Below are 23,832 nucleotides of genomic sequence, written 5' to 3'. Positions count from 1 at the left end.
TCCATACTGCATGGCTATACACTTCATCAAATATGTGTGTGTGTGTGCACTAAAGCTTATATGTCCAGTTGGATTATAACCACCAGAGGACTACAAGTCCCAGCATGCTTTAACCCCTTCAGTCCCTCCCAGGGACCACAGTCCTGTATCCAGTTGTGCAGGTCCTTACCATTCAGCCACTTGGAGTTGTACTGTGCGGTGCGGAGAGGCGGGATACTGCCCAGGCTGCGGTAGATGGCCGGGTCCCGACCGGAGAAGTCTATGACAGTGGCAGCGTACAGCTCGCCTCGGTCCGTGATGACGGCAGTGGAGTTGTGACGGGGATCATACGGGCAGCGGGCGACTCCATTTATCTTCTCAATTACTCTGCTGATGTTCCCAACCTGAAGTACAAAGTACAGAACTACAGAGACAACGAAGATGCAGCAAGGAAGGAGTTAAGCAGTTCTGAGGCGGCGCGGCCGTTTCTGACGAGCCTCCATGTTGGCTGTATTATCCCACTGAAGCAGATCTCTGATCATCAGTATATACCGCCTGTGAAGTCTTACATGAGAGCAGGCGCTGTGCATCCCCTTAAGGCCGGGGTGACCCTGTGATTAAAGGGGTTGTCTAGGCTTAGAAAAACATGGCTTTCTTCCAAACACAGCTCTACTCTAGGGTTCTGTGTGTACTGCAGCTCAGATCCATTGAGGCGAATGGGAGCCGAACTGCAATACCAGACTTAACCCACAGACAAGTGTGGCGCTATGTTTGGAGAAAAGCAGCCATGTTCTTCTAAAGCTGGACAAATGGCCTCTGGGGAGAGCGCTGCAGAATAAGCGGGTGCTATATAGATTGTGATTAAATATCTAGTACAAGTTGATGCAGATAAGATTCCAACAGGGGCGGCCATTGCGCCTGAGCTCCAATCAGTGGATTGCCACCAACAGAGGCAGATCGAGCCACTGCTTTGTGGCCCGGGGGCGAATGCTGCTCTTGTTCCACTTGCTCAAACTTTGTCCCCCGCTACATACATACTTGTACTGAGCACTCTGGCCAGCACCTATCATATGACTCCTCCCCCTTCTGCTGTCATAATGTAATGTGCAGGAGACTGGGGGAGGAGTCAGATGGTCCACTAAGCGCTCCGGCCAGCATCAGTGACTGAGTATGTGCTACAAGTCGTGGCTCGAAAAGTCTCCACGACAGCCTGGACCCAGATGGAGAACAGAAAGGAAAGTGGACCTTCCCAGAGACATCACCTGTTATCATTGGGAGGTAACTGCACTGTAATCACTATCACTGTGTAGAGCTAGAATCCGAATATCAAATGGTGACTGCGATATTTAGAAGTCTACTAGAGCTGAGCAGCAGCATTCAAGCCCGCTGTTTTATGAATGATGTCGAATATAACACATGTATATTTTTTTCTCTTTTAGGGAGGGCCAGGGGGCCAATCCTGAGTTTTGCTATGGAGCCCCTGCTCAGATTCACCCCCTTCCACCACTTCACCATCACTGCCGTCTTTGATTGACATGACATCCCTGGCTGCCCGCACATTGACCCGTTTGTGCCCCGGGGGTCAGCGCAGCGCGTTTGGGAAAACTATGAAAATAATCCAACATTTCCCCTCAGGACACGAAGGGTTTTAATTGGAATTATTAAGAGATTCTCTGTTCCATATAAAGAACTTGGGGGTCTCCGAGGGTCTCTCCTCCCTCCCTTATCACTCTGTTTATGGAACATGAAGCGTTGCTGAGACTCGCTGAGCAGCTAAATGGAAACACATGTGATGTATGAAATGCGCGGGCGCTCCATAGACTTTACCGGTCCCAGCGCAGAGGAGGCCTGACACGGCATACCCAGCAACGCCCCGATTGTGCTATGGCCGTCAGCACAGATAGTGTCACCCAGCTCTCCCAAACTTGTGAACGGCAAAGCCAAGGCGTGCTACCGTAGAAATCCACGTAGCAGCTGCTGCACGGCCAAGACGCAGCTGGGCTCCGACTCACGCAGCCAAAAGTTCTGCTGTCACGTAACTCGACGCGGCTAGTAAATGAATTGCACATGGGCTGATCATGGTTCACAATTAATGCAGTTATATTAGGGTGGGGCCCTGGGCTGCGCCGCCACTAATCGAGACCCTTCCCCGACAGAACTAGGAAGGGTCTGGGTGAGTCAGGTGACGTCACCTCACGAGGGCCGTAATGGGGCCACACTGGTAGTCACCCACCTTTCCAGATGCAACAAAGATCTCCCGATGACTCGTAGGTCGGGATGTGCGCAATATCTCCTCCAAACACATCACCTACCTGGCGGCTCGTGCACACCGGTGAGAAGGCGTTCGTCCCGCAGGTAAAGACCCTTTTCCCAGTCACGATCAGGACTCGAACGTAGTTCTGGCATTCCTCCTAAAAGAATGTGAGACGGGCGTGAAGACTAACGCAACAAGCGCAGTGCAACAGAACATCCGCGTCAGCGATCTCCTTGGTCACGGATCATCTGTTCCCACCCGATAGTCCGGAGTGTATAACTACATCATCCTGACCCGAGAAGCTCACAATCTAATCTCATACAAAGGTCAAACTCATTCTAAAGATTGTTACCTGTCCATTAGGCCGGGCTCACACGAATGATACGGAATCCAGCTGTGATCTCGGCCGCCGACCCCGCTATTTCTGTACTGCGGATGACCGCGGACGCTCGCCGTCAGTCATGTGCAGTACAGATTTTTTTCTAGATATCCATTTCCTGCGCAGTCACTAGGTGATGACACGGATACCTGCAGCCTATCCGCAATGTCAATTGCAGATGAGCTGCTGGTTGGACAGCCTCCGTTGACTTCAATGGAGGCTGTCCGCAGCAAAATAGAGTATGCTGCGATTTTTCCTCCGCTTGCGGAATACGCAATTCTTTTCGGCGAGCGAAGGAAAAATCAATTTCTACATACCTTTCAATGCATGCCATTTGCTGCGGATCCTCCGTGCAGTCGCCAACTGCAGATTCCGCAATACGAATCTGGTCTTGTGAGAACGGCCTTTGTTGTGGAGGTGAATACTATATATTGTTCTCTGTTATCAGCCATTTCAGTAAAGAGACTGACTAGTGTTTATCATTACAAGTGTATTAACCTCCCGGCCACCATTATCAATACTATCACAATGTGGAGAACTTCCTATACATGCTGCTGCTCTAGTTATAACGCTGCAGTACTGATATAACAGAAGCTTCTCTTATAATGCTCACACAATATGTTCCGCACTATAAAGGTTACTGGCCCTTTAAATCCTATTACACCCTTCTTCCTGGGAAATCACATTCTGTCACCATGTCTGTGCTGGCTATGGAGTAAGCTCCCTATAGACTTCATTACCACCTGCTACATGTGTGATTCATGATATGTAGTCATGTATGACCCCTTCCGCCCAAGTGTGTACTTGAGGATGGGTTGTAGCCTCCCCAATCCTCTGGTTTACAGACGTCTCAGGGATCGGTTTAGTGTCCCTGTAATTTCTCCGCTCGGGATCAGATGCGTTTACGCCTCGAGTAGCGCCGGGGACCATATATGGAGGAAGTGAGAGATGAAAGGACGACAGATACTACACAGGCCAGACGCAGTGAACCCCTATACACAGCTCCATCCTTGTGAAAACAATGTTCTGTAACATCTCTGTTTGCTGTCAGTGAACATTCTGAGGTTGGAAATCTGAACAAATCTCAGTCCTATCTTGGACTTCAGACAGATACATATCAACACCGATACGTTGTACCAATCTATCTGGATAGAAGAGAGATTTTTGCTGCTGACATCTTTACACTTAGAAGTGTGTGCATCTTTTGGTCTGATGTCAGGGGGGTCTGACAATACCACACCCATCTGACCGCTTCCATAATAATCAGCTACAGGCCAAAAGCCTGTAACTGATCCGTAGGATGACCAGGAAGTACTCACAGCACCGCCAGTAGCTCCGGCCTGACCGCCACTGGCTCTGACACTTCTCACTTTACATCCGTTGTGTGTATACAGGACCTGCAGTAACGCAAACGCAGTGGGGAGAGGTCAGAGCCTGTGATGGTCAGTGGCAGCCGGACCGGAGCTATGGAGGGAGGTAAAGTACTTCCTGCTGGAGTTGTTGCCTGGGGGCTGCTGTTACTACTGGGAGCCACTATAGCTTGTGATACAGCTGGGGGTCACTATTACTGGGACCAATGGGGCCACTATTAATGGTGGGACCACGGGGGGCCACTTTGACTACTGGGGATACAATTACCATAGGGGCCACTGAGAACAGACACGACTACTATTGTGTCCACTGTGGCTATCCAAGTCCACTTGAACTAAACCCTCCACGTCTTTAGCCAACCAGGGAAGTTTTATTTAGTATGAAGTATTTGTATCCTATTTTCTATTGTCTAAACCCGGCTGCCTCTTACAGTCCAAAAACTATGGGAGGTTTGGTTTGAATTCAGCCTCTGCATGTCAACAATAAATGTCATCATTAACTGACAGCAAGCAGAGATCTTAGGTAGAAACAAACACAAAGTCGCAGAGCTTCATACTAGATGAGCCCTTTAAATCTTTAAAGACGCAGGCGCAGAAGAGCCGGATTACAGATTGAAGGTTTTTCCTCATTAGGAGTCACATGACCGAGTTTTTGATACTATATCTCGGATTAGGGCTTCATTCCGAGAATGTTGGGGCGCAGTAAATTATGCCGATATCAGCTGCTTTCTCCCCATACGCTGTTCGGATTGGCGCGGGTGGGATTTATGTGGGGAAATGGCGCAGGTCCCACTCACCACATTAGCTTCTCGCTGCTGTTAAAGCCTCATTTAGAGCCAGTTATTCACGCTGACGATTCTTTACATTGCGCCCAGGAATAAACGCACGGCGTCCGCCTATAAAAGTCCTGAGACGCAGTTTGTTTCCCTCCCGGTAATTTTACTGTCACTGTGAGGAGCGTTACTCCGCCGCTCGCTTCCCTCTAATTCTTCTCAGTCTTTTTGTTTGCTTTCGGCTTTTTGCGCATGCAATGAAATATATTAAAAGGTCTTAAAATAGGCGGGAAGATCGGGCGCCGACACACCGGGCGAGGGGGGGAGGGGGTTATTAATATCGCTACTAAAAGCTTCTATTCACTCATCTCATATCATCTGTACACAGATCGTACCGTGCGCGGTAATGGATACGGATGACATCAGAGGACGCGGCAGAGACGAAGCGTGACTTCTTATAGCAGCAGGTACCATACGATCAATCTCTCTAGGGGGCGACACGCACAAATGTCCGGCGCCGCACTAATCAAGTTGTAAACGGCAGCTTTGGCGCGATGTAAATATCAGACAGGTCGCAGTCACGCAAACTTCAGTCCACTTTCATTGCAATGCGGATTAACTGCATCACCACCAGAGGGGGCAACCCAATGTGGGCAACGAAGTCGTACTCCGTGGGTATACCGCCATTTTGATTTACATATCGTGTTCGTGCTCCATATTTATATCATGATATGGAGCGCTTAAACCCAAATTCATTTGTTTTGGGGTAGTCGGACCAAAATAGAGCATTATAGTCAAGGATCGCGTAAATATGCAGAATTGTCAAAATATCTGCTTGCTTTCAGGGACTGGAAATGTTTTTGATTACATCCAGAAGCTGAACCTCTGATCTATTAGCTCTCACAGCTGAGGGTTTGTTACAATTATATACAGTGTACACAATATAAACAGCCTGCTCTCCAGACTGATACATTGTAACAACCAGGACAGGAGAGAGATGTGCTGAGGATGTCTTCACCTTAGAGGATTGTCTACTGGAACAAACCCCCAGCTGTGCGATTTAAACATGCTGGACTCCAGACAGATACGGGTCAACGGCACTGATACATTGTAACAAACTATAAAACCTGGAGAGAGATTTCTGCTGCTGCCTTATAGCTTCACGAGGTTTGTCTACACTGACACATTGTACACGTCTGAATGTTCCTATTAACTGACAGCAAGCAGAGATCTTGAAAACAGTAAGCAATTCAGATACAAGGGCCCACATTTACTAAACAGTTGGCATACATTGAACCAAAACAAGTCGCAAATCATAAAAAGTGCACCAAATTTGCAGAAAAAAAAAACCGCGGAGACTCTTCTCAACACTTACCAGTTTGAATTGCGTCAAGAAAAGTGGGCGTGGTCTTGAAGTATTAAAGGGACGCTGTTATGAGGCTCAGAGGTGAGGGAACAGGGAGTCAGGGAAGCGGTGTTTCCTACTTTCCGGGTTCCCCATTTGGGTGCTGTGTCCCGTTGAAATCAGTGTGCGCAGAGCGTGACTATAATCAGAAGGTTGTGCGTGCGCACGTTCACACCAATCTCCACGTAAGACCGCGTGCATAGAGGCTTCTGGAAACGGTCACGCTGTTCGCACGTGCTGATCTCTTGGGGGCACCATGCTGGAACAAAGGAGATGATGACTGACACACAGCTCCCAGGACACCCCTGTACCTTCACCTCTGAGCCCCAAAACTTACTTCATGGGGGTCCAGGATGATGACAGGTTTTATTTAGGAAAAAAAAGCCAGAAAATGGCGCATATTTTGGCACAAACGTAACTTCTTATTATCCGATTTCACTTAATTACTGATCATTCCACCTATTGTCCTGCTAAGGAGGGGCGACGACCACAAAACTACGTACTATACCATCAGCAGCCATATTGGCCGTCACCCTCACTAAATGCAGACACAACCCAGACATGGCTGAACCGAAAAGGTTTCGCCTTTTTACCGAGGAGGACGAGTCTATAGCTGGGATTAAGGCTGTAAGTACTTGTGCAAGATCAGTCCAAGAAACGCGGACCAATATCGCACATTAAACCGATGACTTCGCCTGCAAGTGCGAAAAGCCAATTACATCACAGTACATGCGACTTTTTAATGCACATTTTTTCGCATGCATGAAAAAAAAAAAAAAATCACACGTTGTTTCAATACGCAAATTTAAAAGTTGTGGCTCGCAACGCACAAAACTTGTGAGAATATTGGCTGAATACGACCATACTTGGATCGCTGGATCTGAATGTTGCGCTAAAGAAGCGGAATACAAGGATTGTGTCGTTACACGTTTTTTTTGCCTACCTAAAAATGCACTGAAAAGACAAAAGGGGCGTGGCTAAAAGACGATGGAAAATGGTCAGATCTGTAAAGTCATGCCTTACTGTTTGCAGCAGCACAGCGGTACAGAAGTCGGCCGCGAGGAAGAGAGACGCGTCTACCATGCCAAAGGACCTACAATAGTTTATCCTGGCACGTGCCTCAGCTCCATACATTTGCCCCAATTTGCGCCATTTTGCTGTCAGGTAAGATCATCGCCCCCGTTACCTGCAGGATTTTTCGCTCATCTTTACTTTCAACCACAGAGCAGAGAGAATTTATTTTTTATTGTATTCCTCGCCACATTCCTGAGAACGCGACAATTAAACGGTTCGCTGACGCCTAAACTGCAGTCAAGCAGAACAATTAATTAGCGCTCTGCCGCGCCATCTTCCACGATTCTAGACCTGTGGGTTTATAGATGGGAAGTAAGGCGGCTGTTTACAAGCCGATAGGAGGAGGAGATGAGCCGAGAGCAGATGGAAAGACGACCACCGCGAATCAGTGACGCACATGAACGTGACTCGGGCCGCGCAGAAAGGAACCATCATGACCCGAGGCGGATATACAGGGCATCCCCCAGAACATGACCGAAAACCTTAATTGTGCATCTGGTGTGATATCTTAGAATTGTACAAATGTAATGTGACCCCATCGTACCCCACTAGTAAAGCCCCCTAATACTGCTCCAGAGTACCCCACTAGTAATGACACCTCTAAAACTGCCCTGTGGTACCCCACTAGTAATGCCCCCCTAATACTGCCCTGTGGCACCCCACTAGTAATGCCCCCCTAATACTGTCCTGTGGTACCCCACTAGTAATGATAATGCTATTAAATACTAGCACCACTAGTAATGATGACTTTATACTGCTCTGGGGTAACCCATTAATAATGGGAACTCTTTAATACTGACCCCTCTGGTACCCCACTATTAACCCCTCTACTACTGACCCCTCTGGTACCCCACTATTAACCCCTCTACTACTGACCCCTCTGGTACCCCACTATTAACCCCTCTACTACTGACCCCTCTGGTACCCCACTATTAACCCCTCTACTACTGACCCCTCTGGTACCCCACTATTAACCCCTCTACTACTGACCCCTCTGGTACCCCACTATTAACCCCTCTACTACTGACCCCTCTGGTACCCCACTATTAACCCCTCTACTACTGACCCCTCTGGTACCCCACTATTAACCCCTCTACTACTGACCCCTCTGGTACCCCACTATTAACCCCTCTACTACTGACCCCTCTGGTACCCCACTATTAACCCCTCTACTACTGACCCCTCTGGTACCCCACTATTAACCCCTCTACTACTGACCCCTCTGGTACCCCACTATTAACCCCTCTACTACTGACCCCTCTGGTACCCCACTATTAACCCCTCTACTACTGACCCCTCTGGTACCCCACTATTAACCCCTCTACTACTGACCCCTCTGGTACCCCACTATTAACCCCTCTACTACTGACCCCTCTGGTACCCCACTATTACCCCTCTACTACTGACCCCTCTGGTACCCCACTATTAACCCCTCTACTACTGAAACCTCTGGTACCCACAAGACTTTAATCCTTCATTTGGAAGTGTGAATTCTGCACCAAAATCGGTTATATGTGAACATACCCTAAAAACTGACCCGACTAGTAACTCCTCTAATACGGACCACTGTGGTACCCCACCATAATCCGTTGTCTGATTCTGCACTGCTGGTGTGGATTTTGCCACAGATCTGCAGGAGACTTTAACCCTTCAGTCGAAAGCTGCTGTAGATCCACATAAATTTGGCGACATTCGCATCAAACTCCTTAATATGTGAATGTACCCTAAATACTGACCCCTGTGGTACCCATCCAGTAACCCCTCCAATACTGCCCCTGTAGTACCCATCCAGTAACCCCTCCAATACTGCCCCCTGTGGTACCCATCCAGTAACCCCTCCAATACTGCCCCTGTAGTACCCATCCAGTAACCCCTCCAATACTGCCCCCTGTGGTACCCATCCAGTAACCCCTCCAATACTTCCCCCTGTGGTCCCCATCCAGTAACCCCTCCAGTAATGACCCATGTTGTAGCTCACATACAACTCCTTTAATACTTCACTAGTAACTGTGCCCCCCAACAATACTGCCCCATGTGGTACCCCTCTAATAATGACCCCTGTGCTGTGGTACGCCACTAGAAGTTGTGATGAACCTCCAAGTGCTGCCCCTTGTGCTACCCAACTATTAACCCATTTAATTCTGCTCCTTGTGGTGCCCCACTAGTAACAGTGACCCCTCCTATACTGCCCCCTGTGGTAACCCAATTGCAGTAAGTACCATTAATAAACCCCTCTGCTTTCTATCCCAGAGCCCGTTACTTACCCACTTACACCCACTGACCTAGAGAGTTTCCTTTTGCCCCCCTTTTATAATATTGGCACCACATTTACTATTGACCACTAAACTACGTCTGTGGAATCCACAGGGCCATCCGGTATAGGAGCAGCACGTGTCGGGGTCACGAGACCCCCAACAGTTCATAACGCCCTCCATATAGACTAGAGTCAATGTATCCCGATGCATCAACTACAGATCACACACAGATAGAGCACGGTCACCGATTCAGGTTTAGGAAAGCTACATTCACCAATGTACTGTCCATCCTGATCCTCCTGGTTCACGAATATCATGACTATATCACAGTGCAGACTGACACAGAGGCGGAACAATGATGTTCTCTTGTACAATAATTAAGTCTCCAGCTACTTAGGCCCCAATGTGCAATTCTAACTCTCCCATCCCCTATTGCTCCCCCAAGACTGCTTATCCATCAGCAAAACTGCCACACTCAGGCGGAGAATCCACGTGGCGATGTTAGAGGACGCTGATTACATTGTATGCAGAAACGTGCAACCTGCTCCGCCTGGAGAATACCTGAGATCAACGATTTTACTGAGGAAAATGAGCGCTGTGATCGTCGCATACATAACTAGCGTCCGGAAATTAGTTACGTTTAACCCCTCCGCTGCTGGGGAAGCCATTCATTCTCCATTAGTTACCATTTTCAAAGTTGCAGACCCTCCAGAGAAATGGCGCAGCCTCCACCGCCTCCGGCTGTTTCTTTACTGCCTTATTTGCAGGTTGTAAGCATCCGGTATCCATCTTTGCCTGCTCAGAACGCTGCTCCCCCGGTGAACATACCGACCGCATTGTACAAATAAGATGTTAACAAGCGGAACCGCAGCTTTTACCTTCTTCTCCAATCAATTAGATTTCAGTTGCTCAACTGCTCTCAACAGCTGTCGCCATACCCCCCCCCCCCCCTCCATCCGCCATACGCAATGGGCCGTATGATCACAGCAGGAGGAGAACGTATGCTGTATGGCTATAAATTACCGCAAATACGCCCCATGTACAGAGAGGAGGCTTCCCCCTCCAGGGCTGCGCTCCGTGGCCTGGGGCAGACCCTCACGTCATGGCACTGATCTGAGAATACCATATCTACAGAGGCCATACACTCGGTACCAAAGCGCAAATGCAAATGACTATAAAAGTTCTACAACTTTATAATAGACTCTGCGTTTGAATTTGTCATCATTTTTAAAAGCTCTGCTTGCATTCTGGGAATTGGAACATTTATTATTTAGTGCAGCGCCACTACTGTCCACGGTCATGCCTGGTATTACCGCTCCGTTCCATACATCTGAATAGCTGACGCAGTACATGGCAAAGAATAAGGACCCATTCATACGGCTGTATATTAACCTTTTCCAATCCAATTTGTATCCTGGTTTTCCTAGGGGGCTTACTCTTTCTGCCATTATACAACAGCGCTATCTGCTGGCTAAAGCCAGTACTGCATGGGATGACACATTGTACAGGCCCCGACAGCAGAAAGGCTGGCAATATACAGTAAGAGAACCCCGACGGATGTCTTCCAACATTGAAGCTGTACAGCCTTAAATCATAATGTCTTCAGAGGTCAGACAGTGGATTGGAAAGGGTTAAGGGCATGTCCGCTCCATGCATTCCACGTACACAGCACGCACCCCTTACGACCAATCAATCGCTGCATGCCCCAATGTGTCCATTTTCCCGGATAAGAACAGCACATGTAGTGTGAAGCGCCATCAATATCAGCCGGTATGCGGACCGCGTCCTTGCGCAGTCCGATACGAGGTGCGCCACAGTTTCTCAGACAAAACTCGCAAACTGCTTTCTGAAGGCTTAATGCTGTACTGGAGGAAAAATATACATTTTTTCCTCCTGGTCCCTTTAAATAACGGCTCATCTGCTAAATTGTGGGAAAGATTAGGAGAAATGGTGCAGATTATAGGAATCATTGTGTCGCTCTCTGCGGCTAATCCATCACAATGCAGCGATAATCGCATCAAATACGGGAAATTTAGAACAGCACAATGCAGAATAAACGTTAACAAAGCATCACCGTGTAATTAAATGGCTGGCAGATCCGTCTCCCCTAACGCTGATCTATAGTACAGCATAGGGTGCAGGAGCTGCGATCAGGCACAAGGTGGCGCTCCAGAGCTCCTCCGACAGAAGGGGATCGATAGGTCAGCGCCCCCCACTCCTCCTCTCACTTCTCCTTTGTTTTAATCCAATAAAAGACCTGGTGGGAATCTGACAGAAGCCGAACGGCAGAAGATACCAACATAATACCGCTGATTTCTTAAAGGGGACGGACCTGTGTGAGTGGAGAGGAGGGACACATAACTACACCGGCTAACGGAATCCGAGAGCAGCAAGTGGACACTAAACAGGATGTCAGCCATGCGTCTGTCTGCACTGATACATTGTAGCAGACTGTCAGGACAGGAGAGAGATTTGTACTGATGCTATGTTCAGTTCATAGAAGATGGTTTGGCCTGATACAAAGTAACAAACACTCAGCTATGAGTCAAGTACACTATGTTGCCAAAATTATTGGCCCCCCAGCAGTCCTGTGCGGTAAGGTATAAAGGAGAGGATCACACATCGTATCCCAGAAACCATCAGATGTCCCCAGGTGTAGAGCTGAAAACGGGGTCTTGCGCTGGGATGTCACCAGGTGTAGAGCTGACAGCGGGGTCTGGCGGTGGGATGTCACCAGGTGTAGAGCTGACAACGGGGTCTGACAGGGAGGGGGGATGTCACCAGGTGTAGAGCTGACAACGGGGTCTGGCGGGGGGATGTCACCAGGTGTAGAGCTGACAACGGGGTCTGGCGGTGGGATGTCACCAGGTGTAAAGCTGACAACGGGGTCTGGCGGTGGGATGTCACCAGGTGTAGAGCTGACAACGGGGTCTGGTAGTGGGATGTCACCAGGTGTAGAGCTGACAACGGGGTCTGGCGGTGGGATGTCACCAGGTGTAGAGCTGACAACGGGGTCTGGCAGTGGGATGTCACCAGGTGTAGAGCTGACAACGGGGTCTGGCAGTGGGATGTCACCAGGTGTAGAGCTGACAACGGGGTCTGGCGGTGGGATGTCACCAGGTGTAGAGCTGACAATGGGGTCTGGCGGTGGGATGTCACCAGGTGTAGAGCTGACAACTGGATCTTGCGGGGGGATGTCACTATGTGTAGAGCTGACAACGGGGTCTGGCGGTGGGATGTCACCAGGTGTAGAGCTGACAACTGGATCTTGCGGGGGGATGTCACTATGTGTAGAGCTGACAATGAGGTCTGGTGGGGGGATGTCACCAGGTGTAGAGCTGACAATGAGGGTCTGCTGGTGGTGGGATGTCACCAACCAATAAGTAAGGGACATCACAGCTTCTGGACCTTCCAGAGCCCACTGTTAGCCATGTTATTGGGGGATGGATACCATCCGGTGTGTGCGGTGCCGCCACGTCCAGGGAGACCTCGTAAACTGACACAACGTGGACAATGAAGCCTTATAGGAGCTGTGAAGGCATTACACACCGTCTGCCCTCACTCAGGGGGTCTCACAGGCCATTGGGGCATCTATTAGTACCAGAACCCTCCATAAGGAACGGCATGTGAAGGGTTACCATGGATGAGCGGCGGCACATAACATCACAGCAGTGACTGCACAGCGGCGCCTGCGATGGGGCTCGGAGCGTCGGACTGTAAGTGAGTGGAAGCTGAATCACGGTACACCATCTTCTGATCGGACGGCGGCACTTGGGTGTGGCGGTGACCTGGAGGGAGGTTTCTACACGGCCGCATCGTCCCAGCAGTGAGGTTTGGAGGAGGTTCTGTTATGGTGTTGGGGGGGTTCTGCTGGGAAGGACGAGGACCATTGGTTATAGTGAAGACCACCCTCACCACCAACAGTAACAGAGACATCCGGCAATGTGGCATCCCCTACCCTGTGGCAATACTTGGGTACAGCTCTGTGTCTCTACAACGTCACCGAGCGCCATGTCATACGGCACGCAGGGTTCAGGCTTGTGAGGAGCAGAACGTCTGCAGACTTGATTGTCACTCAAAGTCCGGATCTCAATCCCATCGAGCGTCTACAGGCGAACTAGAAGGCCATATCTGTGCACCAAAACACGCCAGTCATCCCCCCATCACTATCTGAAGCTCCTCGAGGAATGACGAAAAATCCCTCACACATCTAGGGGAACTTTGTGGAAAGCGGCCGTGGAGGGGGACTGCAGTCATGGAGCCCGAAGGCGGCCAACACCGGGCTGAGAAATGGGAACATCCAATTTCCTCCCCTTCTATGTGCCCCGATGCGCCCGTCAGCACGGTGTGTGATTTCTGCAGAAGGGGGTAAATTACAATGCTTCCTGTCACTTGCAGCAAGCAGAGATCTTGAACATGCTGAGAAATTGAAACAAAGTAGAAAACAGGAAGACAGATGAATGAGACGAACAGTCAAAAGGCTGTATTGTTGCAGGACCTCAAGGTAGCAGCAGAGCTCATACACCGAGCCCCCCCCCCTCCCCCCTCCCCTGCCAGGAGCGTTCACCAGAGCAACGCCATTATTAAAGTGTTTTATGCAACAGTTGCTCTTGTCTGCAATTAAATCTCAGAACAAAGCCGAGGTGGCGGCTGTCCAGAAAGTGGCAGGAACAATGTCACACAGCCGAAAATTATATATCTCACCCAGCAGCTTCTGAGGACCCAAGTGATAAGCGGCGCTGAGGGGGTTGCACCTCCGAGCTGGAACGCATCCAAAACAGCTATAAACTCTTCTGCTGTTGCACAAAATGTAAATGCAATGCCCTGCAGACGCTGGGGTAATGCTCTGCAAGTTTAAGGTCAGTGCAACCTCCGATATCTGCAGCACTGTCACTGCTGACCTTGCTGCACAGTTGGGCGACGCAGTCTCTTATTCGGGCTGTTGCAATAAGTTAGTTAAACTGCAATGCGGGAGCATCAAGAGGGGCGACTGAAAAGACTGCCCCCTGGAAATAATCTTCACCTACCCACCGATATGCCAGACCCCATCGGGCACTGGTGAGTAGGTGCAGCTGCGGTCTCTGCCCTCCACAGTTATGCCCCATGGCAGCAGCTTGTGGCCACAATGTGCAGTTTAAAAGGGTTACCCAGCCTTGTAAAATTAATGGCTTATCCTCAGGACAGGCCATCAATATCTGATCAGCGGGGCTCCGGCGCTCAGGATCCCCGCCGATCAGCTGATTGAAGGGAGCCGCGGTGCTCATAGTGCCGAACACCTAATTATTAATACTGGCCGAGGAGTTCTGAGTATTACAGGCTCGTCCCATTGAAGTGAATTAGACAAGTGTGTAGGACGGCCGCCGCCAGTAATGCCGCGGTCTGCAATGTACGCACAAATCTGCTCAGATGTAGACAAAGAGGTCGCGGCGCTGCGCCTTTAATCAGTTGATCGGCGGGGATCACGAACGGCAGATCCCCACTGATCGCCTATCCTAAAGGATCAGTCAGCAATTTAACAAAGCTAGATAACCCCTTTCTGCCCCAGGGTACAAATGTACATCCTGGCTGGGAAGCAAGTCCCACGGGTGGGTGTAAACTTACGTCTTATGGAAGGTGCGAGCTCACAAACTGAACTCGCGCCATCTGCAGCGGGAGCTGGCTGTGACTGACAGCTGACCTCCATCTGCAACAGCGGGGATCAGCGAGGACACCGATTCCTGCTGTTAAAGGGCACTTGCACTTTTAGTCTACAGCGCTCGTGCTTAGTCAGCAGTTTTCTGTTTCTCCATCAGCAGCTGAAGACGGCCCCATAAAGCGCTATATAGGGCCTTCAGCTGCCGGAAAAAGGAGCATGAACGTGGCAGACTAAAAGTGCAGGTACTTTTTAACAGATCAATGTTGATCATGGCATGTAAATGGTTCACAGATGAAGGGCGCCCCCTCTGATTTCTTCGGCCATCTACCATGAAATCACGGAGGGCCAATCGGTTGCCATGGCAACCAGACGCCAGACAAAGGTGTTCAGGTCTGCCATGGCTTGTGATCGCTATGATTAGTGATAATGTATTGCAGAACAGAAGTAAATCAATGTATTGTCAGAGTGATCATAGCATCGCAGGTTCAAGTCCCCTACAGGGACATAAAAATGGACGTTAAAAAAGAATTATAGGAAAACTTTTTTTGCGCACTTTCCCCTCTTTTTCTTAAAAAAAAATAAAAATGAAAAAAAAATCCATGTTTGGTATCGCTGCATCTCTAACGACCCGTTTAATACACTGACCACACTTTTAATCCCACATGGCAAATGTTGTATATAAAAAAAAAAAAAAAGCTAAACAACCGAGGCAAATTGCTTTCACGGTTCATTTCGCAATGTAAGACGCAATACAAAAATGCCATATGAACCCCAAAATAACAAAAACTAGAGCTCATCATGTAAAAAACATTTGTTAACGGAAAAATAAAAAAAGTTATGGGACGTTAAACGCAGCAATGTTAAAAAAAAAAAAAAAACTTTCAAAAAGTTTTTTTTTAACACAAAAAACAAAAAGGATATTGTCGTAATCGTACCGACCCACAGAAATAATTTAACAGGTTATTCATGCTGCACGATTACTGCTATAATAGAACAAAAACACAAAAAACAGAATTCAGGTGTTTTTCTCCCTACAGAAAAAATAAAATAAAAACTTGCATGTACCATTAAAAACTACAGCCAGTCTCACAAAAAGCAAGCCTCCACACCTCCATGTCAACGGAAAACCAAAGTTATGGCTTTTGAAAAGTGCGGAAGAAAATCCCCCCAAAATTATGTCCATAGGTCCAAAATAGGGGGCGGAGCATGGCAAGGATTTAAGGAACACCATAGAGAAATCTGTCTATGAAGCTCCACCCCCTCTAAGCTCTCTAGAACTATGACACCATCTGTGGTGGACTGCTCCTTTAAGTGCAATATCTACAAAAATGCAATTTCCCAGTGCACTCTGGGAAAAAGGACAGCTATTGTCTGCTGCCTTTTTAGCATTATTCTCATTGTATAGTGAAACCAGAGGACAGTCACTGGGATGAAACTCCACCCACTGCGCTAGCGCTGTACACAGTACTACAAATGTATAGGGGGGCTCTTACCTCCGTCTTCCCTTTACTCTGACACGATCTGCGGGTGTCTTCATCAGAACTCCACTCTGCTGTCTGAAAGACACAAGTTACATAAGGAAGGGTTAGAATCTAATGGCCACCCTCCATTCTTTACACTGCAGGCTGCATCCATTGTACACAGCAGGATAGAAATACATTTTACATTATAATACATGACAATTAACAATATATCATTTATTCAAAGGATCATTTGATGTGCAAACATATCGTAGTGTAATACAGGAGCAGGTGATGATGGGAGGTGTAGTGCTAGGATTAGATACAGCAGACAATATCACACAACGAGATTAGATACAATGACAGCAGATTACATCATAGTAACATAGTATGATTGGCCGGAAAAAAAAAAAACATGCCTATCCAGTTCAGCCTATTACACCAACCCACCCTCCCCCGCCACCCCTTCCATGTTGATCCAGAGGAAGGCAAAAATAATAATAATAATAATAATAATAAGGGGGCAGAAACCAATTCCCCTCATTTAAAAAGGAAAAAAATCCTTTTCGACTCCAGTCAGGCAATCACAATAATCCCCAGATCACCAACCTTTCTGAAGTAATCAGTGATATAAAATAATATCGTAACACTCAAGAAAGGCGCCCATAATCCATCATCACCTCCTCAGACAGAGAGTTTGAGTCTCACTGCTCTTACAGTAAAGAAGCCCTTCAGAGATAATGGGATTAGATACAGCAGCTCAACACACAGCATCAATCCTGACACCATCCATGCTTCCTTTCTCCTATGGGGCGCTGCACTAGAACTGAACACTGGTCACTGGGTTCCCTCACATAATACATACGTTGTGACCCTCTACATCCAGCAGCCGTGACCACTCTGTGGGTAGTGACGTATTTGTGAAATACGCGACTATTTCTGTAACCGCTGTGGACCAGAGAAAGAAAACATCCGGGAGGCCTGGACCCCAACACTAGAATTTCACCCTGTAATGCTCATCCTTGGAAACGCTGCCCCACTCCGGCTGCGGCCGCAAGCCTTCGTTACTGACGGGGACTGAAACACGAAAATTAGTTGCATCCTACCAACTATACTAAATGATACGAGAGCGATAAAGAGAATAGAACTAGAGAGCGCGGGGCGTGCGGACAGCTCATCAATAGCTCATTGATTTTTTATTAGGCCACTCACACCCGCGGTTCGCCATCTTGGTGCGCATTAAGTGCGCATACATGCCAAGACACTGTATGGGGATTGGTGATATTGCATTATACCGCACTGAAGAGATGTGCATTCCGCAGGTAAACATGAGCCCGACCCAAGAATCACATCGCACTCACATATCAAGGTGATCGCAATGTGATTCTTTCTTCAATTTTGCTCATATAGGAAAGAACGGATGGTTCTTAAAGCAGAATCACCCAAAAAAGGACAATTTTTCTATCCCGCCGCATTGAGACGTCGCATGTAAACAGACGTATTTACTATAATGGGTTCCTTCCACTTGCAATTTTTTGTGTTTCTCACAATGTAAATCCATCTTAACAGTCAGGTCCTCAAACAATGTAACGGCATGCAGCTGAGATACATCAGGATCCTTGTTAGGGGGTGGATCCTCAGACCACGAACAGAAAAGAAAAGTTTCCAATGGTCACATGACATGCGAAGACGCCCTTCATTTCTACTTGAACGTAGCAACTCTTTCTGTCCAACTAATGGAGCCTATGACAAAACCCAATAGGATCAAAGATAAGTCGAAGGGGTCCGTAGGGCGCCAGTGGTATCCGGATCCAGCACAGGAAACTGTGAAGCAAGTTTTGACTCAAGCTGTAAGTTCTACATCTGCATGCTCTATATGAATATACATACCGCCCGGCCTAAGGCATGCCTACAAATCTGTCAGTGGCACTTTATATTAAATATGGTCCTTTCCCCTCCCTGGATTGTGACCCCTTGTTTGCGCTCTTCTAGACCGACTCTGCAGGTTAGGTCTTGCTCAGACAATCCATACAATCACCTGGCTACAGGGCGCTCTGACAGATGAGGGGCGGTGAGGGTCCGCAGGTAAGACGTGCTCCAGCCCGCCCGGGGACTGAAGACATTAGACGAGGTAATCTCATCACCCGACTGGTGACTCCTCAGCCAAAAACCACCTGCAGTCATCACAATTCTTACCAATACAAAAGAAAAAACGTACAATCATCATCTAGGAGGTAACAACAACTAATAGGATATGACTGTATGTGAAGAGTGATGTGGATCCAACCCGCACCTGGGAGTTATGTCCTACAAACAAGACAGAACATGAAGCACTCCAGGTGTGCCGAGACCCCAAACATCCCCCAACGACAGGAAGATACAAAGACTCAAATACTGCACAGTTAGCCAAATGAGCAAGAAAATAACCCCTATGCCAACACCCCCCCCCCCCATGTAGCAAAAAGACCCAAAACACTATTTAAATGCCTATGTATAATATAACCACTATAATATAGCTTCTATGTACAAAAACCCACCAGACTACCGTCCCCATGTACAAGAATACAACTACTAGACTACTGCCCCCTATGTTTAAACTAGAGACTGGGAGGTGGGGGGCAAAGAGAGTAATAGGGGGGAAGACGATGTAGACAGTAACCTGAAACCAAGTACTGGGAATGGGGGTCAAGCAAGGAGTGGGGTTAGTATAGTTAGAACTGACAGAACAGCTAATAGGACCATAAGTAGCATAATGAATATAAAGAACAACCACCGTATAAATTGTATGGCAACGAACGCAAGTAGTCTGATCAATAAAGTGGGTGAGCTTGAAGCAAGAATGTCTGATAAAAATTACAACATAGTAGGAATAACTGAAACATGGCTCGATGATCAGTGTAATTTGGCGTTGAATTTACAGGGTTACAACTAGAAACAGGGAGGGGCATGTCTGTATGATAAATCCTACTTAATGCTTAAAAACTTAGCCTAGCCAGAATATACAATGCTTTGTAACTATATCACCGTGTTATACCTGTAAAAAAAAATTGACTGCTATATTGTCTTATAGAATCAGAAAACTTTCAATAAAAACTATTAAAAAAAAATCCTACTTAATGCCGAGGCTATGAGAAGATATGTGTGCAGGAGATGAACAGGTGGAATCTCTGTGGGTAGAAATAGGGGGAGTGAAAAGTAGAAAAATCCTGGTAGGGGTTTTCTATAGGCCACCAAAGATAAAAGAAGAAAGTGAAAACTTAATAAAGCAAATAGAAGAGGCGTCAAACCGCAATGAAGTAACTATTATGGGAGGCTTTAATTAGCCAGACATAATATGGGAAGACTAAACCTGCCAATCTCACAAGGGTGATAAGTTCTTAAGAACAATTAAAGATAACTACCTTACAAAACTTGTGTGGGCGCCAACTAGAGGGAGGGCCACTCTGGACTTAATTACTAATAACTTTATTCATAATTATTATTGAATAACTAACAAACCGGACAGAATCATAGGGGTGCAGGTTGAGGGACACTTGGAAAATAGTTAAAATATAATTATTTTCTAGCGGTCATTCAATAGGAATTTATTAAAGCAAAATTTGATCAGCTTAGAACTAATTGGTGACATGAATTGGGACAACATCCTCAAAAATAATAGTACGGGCGACAAATGGGAGAAGTTTAAAAACATCCTAATTGCCTCATGTGTGCAGTTCATACCCTTTAAAAAGAAAATAACTACAAGTAGAAGGCAACCAATGTGGTTCAACAGGACTGTAGAGGGGGGGGGGGGCAATAAACGAAAAAAAAACACGTTTAAATTATTTAAACAAGAAGGCAGCGAAGTGCTAAAATCATAAAGGGAAAAAACAAATTGTGTACGTAAAAGATAACTACAAAGGAGAAGGTGCAGAGACTGCATAAACTATTTTTCAATTTAACAAATAATGCAGGAGAACCCTAGAAGACGATGAGGAGGTGTGTGTGTGGAGGGGGGGGGGGGGGGCGAAACTATAAGTAGTTTTTTCTCAAGTGTACTCACGAAGGAAAAAGAAATGTCACACAAGATGCAGGGGGAGAAAACAAACCCCCCACAAAATATCACCTGCCTAACACAGGAGGGAGTGTGGAGCTGGTTAAAAAAAGCCAGATCCCCGGACCCAGATGGAATACACTCAAGGATTCTAAAGGAACTGAGTGACGTGATTGACGGACCGCTATTTTTTTTATATGTAAGGACTATTAAGACCGGGGTTGTACCGCTGGATTGGCGTATTGCGGCTCCAATAGACAAAAAGGGGTCAAGAAGGGAACCTGGTAACTACAGGCCAGTAAGTCTCACTTCAGTAACTGGAAAAATATTCCAGGGGTTTCTGAGAGACGCCACCCTAGAATACCTCAAGGAAAACAACGGAATAACTCCTCACCAGCATGGGTTCATGAAGGGTTTATCATGTCAGACCAATCTGATCCGCTTCTACGATGAAGTAAGCTCTAAGCTGGACCTGGGAGAGTATATTGATCTCGTATATCAGGACTTCTCTAAAGCATTTGACACCGTGCCACATAATAGGCTGATATATAAAATGAGGCAGCTTGGTGTTTTAAAACACCAGAGCAATTATTACTATTTTTAATATATCTAAGATGTTCCTGTACCCGAGTTTTTAGGTTCCTACCAGTGCACCCGACATAGTAAAATGTTATATACATAATAGAATGTGTCAGGGGCAATATGAAATATGTCGGGTGCACTGGTAGGAACCTAAAAGTTTGGTTACAGGGTTAGATATATTAAAAATAGTAATAATCGCTCTGGTGTTGCAAAACACTTTATTGAAACACATAATCAGAAAACTGACACATTGATTTGTTATGGCACAGAGGTAGTTAAAAAAGGGAGAAAACTCAATGCAGATCATAACACACTAAGAGGGAAGCCCACTGGTGTTAAAATTGGGAACCAGATACCCTAAAGACCGTAATTTTAGTTCTAACTTGTTATATATTTACTAAGCAAATATAAAGACAAAAGTTTTGTTTTTTCCTATTGATTATGGAAATTAATTTTCTGAACTTCGTAAATATTATAACTATGTTGTACTATATATCTGAGTCAGGTTAGGGTGAACCCTCCCTCTTACACTATAGACTTACTGCAGTTGATATCATGTAAAGCCAATATCCGTATATTGCAGGTCTCAGATCCTTCAGCTGACACTTGTTTGTTTTAATGGTTTTTAACTCACTTGGATATTTCAGGAAGTGACGTGATTATCCAGATTAGGTGATCAAGACTCCAGACGGAGTTGAAACGCGTCCTGCTTCGTGTCTGTCTGTCTTCTATGCTGCACTTCGTCAAATAAAGGCTTCTGGATTTTATCCACTTTGACAATAGCAACGTCTTCAATTTACTTTATGGTGGTAATTAATGGTTCATACTCTGATTGGGCCACCGTCGCTAGTGGGGGCCACAGGGTTCAGTATTAGGCCCCATTCTGTTCAATATATTTATCAATGACCTGATAGAGGGGCTGCACAGTAGGATATCAATATCTGCAGACCATACGAAATTACAAGGTAATAATGTACAGCTGCAGAAGGACCGAGATAAGCTGGGGGCTTGGGGAGAAAAATGGCAAATGAAGGGCAATGTGGATAAATGGAAGGTTCTGCACATGGGCAGGAGAAACGGATGTCACCAATATACACTAAATGGGGTACTGCTAGGGAAAAGTGATATGGAAAAAGACCTAGGGGTACTAGTGGATTATAATTTAACTTGTCCTGCAGTTTCATCTCAGACAGCTATGTAGATGATGAGAGTTGTGGTGATTAGATGAACAGTTTTATCACCAGAGGCCCTATAAGTGGTTCCCCCCTTGGCCTATAAGAGGCCCTCGGAGGCTCCTTGTGTGTAGTGACCTCTTCTTTCGCTTGTAGAGCTTGTTGACCACTAGATGCCTCTACGACGCAAAGAGATTTCACCCCGTTACCAGAGTCTGAGAGGGGCGCATTATTGGGATGTGAGAAGCTAGATGGTTGTAATAATGAATTGTCCCCCACCAGGCCATTCCGACCAGACTGTTAGGAGGTGTTGGGACCAGTGGATGTGTGAGGGCACACTAGGTGACTGGGCTCAGGGCGCCCCCTACAGACCACCAGTAGAGAGGAGCGTCTGACCAGACTGTTAGGAGGTGTTGGGACCAGTGGATGTGTGAGGGCACACAAGGTGACCGGGCTCAGGACCCCCCGACAGACCACCAGTAGAGAGGAGCGTCTGACCAGACTGTTAGGGGTGTTGGGAGCGGTGGATGTGTGAGGGCACACAAGGTGACCGGGTTCGGGACACCCCCTACAGATCACCAGTAGACAGGTCTGTCTGATTTACAAGCAAGAGCACCTCCAAGTTTGTTGTCCACCATCGTTACACCCCAGTGTCTGTCATAATCATTTCCACGCTCTTGGCCGAAGGACATTTGGTCTCAAGGCGCCCATTACCTGTACGACACCCACCGTCATCTTAGTTTGCAGTGACGTCATGAACGACAAAGCTGGACGCTACAGAGTGGAAGCGGCATCTTCACCAGCCTATGAGTTTGCACGATCTAGAGGCTCAGTTACAGCAAATGTGGAGTTATATGCCGAAGGATACCATAAAGAAACTGTATGCCTCCATGGCCCCTGTATCACATCTTGTATCCAAGATAGAGGCGGTACAACAGGGTACTAGAGCCTCAATGCCCGCCTGTATCACATCTTGTATCCAAGCTAGAGGTGGTACAACGGGGTACTAGAGCCTCCATGCCCACCTGTATCACATCTTGTATCCAAGCTAGAAGCGGTACAGCAGGGTACTAGAGCCTCCATGCCTGCCCATATCACATCTTGTATCCAAGCTAGAGGCGGTACAACAGGGTACTAGAGCCTCCATGCCCACCTGTATCACATCTTGTATCCAAGCTAGAAGCGGTACAGCAGGGTACTAGAGCCTCCATGCCTGCCCATATCACATCTTGTATCCAAGCTAGAGGCGGTACAACAGGGTACTAGAGCCTCCCTACAAGGAGTCGGTTCTCCACAATATATCATCCTTTTGCTCTGATATTGTAATCTCTTGTATCAGCGTTATAATCACACAGAGGACGTTTCATTCCATCCAGCAACTTCTAGGGGAGGGATGGGTGCTGACAATGAGTATTATATACACAAACTCCTTCTAGGAGAGGGATTAGTTTTGGACAATGA

General features: G+C 47.2%; 1 protein-coding gene and 1 long non-coding RNA gene across 6 annotated transcripts in view; one reads left to right on the top strand and one right to left on the bottom strand.

The window, feature by feature from the left end:
- SEMA5B (semaphorin 5B) overlaps positions 1-23,832 on the bottom strand; it is a 245,894-nt gene that overhangs the window by 84,061 nt on the left and 138,001 nt on the right. For all 5 annotated transcript variants that reach the window (XM_066575322.1, XM_066575325.1, XM_066575323.1 and 2 more), the window contains exons 6-8: positions 16,618-16,680; positions 2,292-2,390; positions 170-383 (exon numbers count right to left, since the gene is read on the bottom strand). In XM_066575322.1, the coding sequence (XP_066431419.1) occupies positions 170-383; positions 2,292-2,390; positions 16,618-16,680 (376 nt within the window). The remainder of the gene's footprint in view (positions 1-169; positions 384-2,291; positions 2,391-16,617; positions 16,681-23,832) is intronic.
- On the top strand, positions 3,995-21,946 carry LOC136576218 (uncharacterized). The gene is made up of 3 exons (XR_010786317.1): positions 3,995-4,088; positions 5,144-5,222; positions 21,847-21,946. It is a non-coding gene; the product is annotated as an uncharacterized lncRNA (long non-coding RNA).

This window comes from Eleutherodactylus coqui, chromosome 8 (genome assembly GCF_035609145.1).
Source record: "Eleutherodactylus coqui strain aEleCoq1 chromosome 8, aEleCoq1.hap1, whole genome shotgun sequence".
Classification (NCBI taxonomy): Eukaryota; Metazoa; Chordata; class Amphibia; order Anura; family Eleutherodactylidae; genus Eleutherodactylus; species Eleutherodactylus coqui.
The sequence above is the reverse complement of the archived record's forward strand: the minus strand, read 5'-3'. Positions and strand labels throughout refer to the sequence as shown.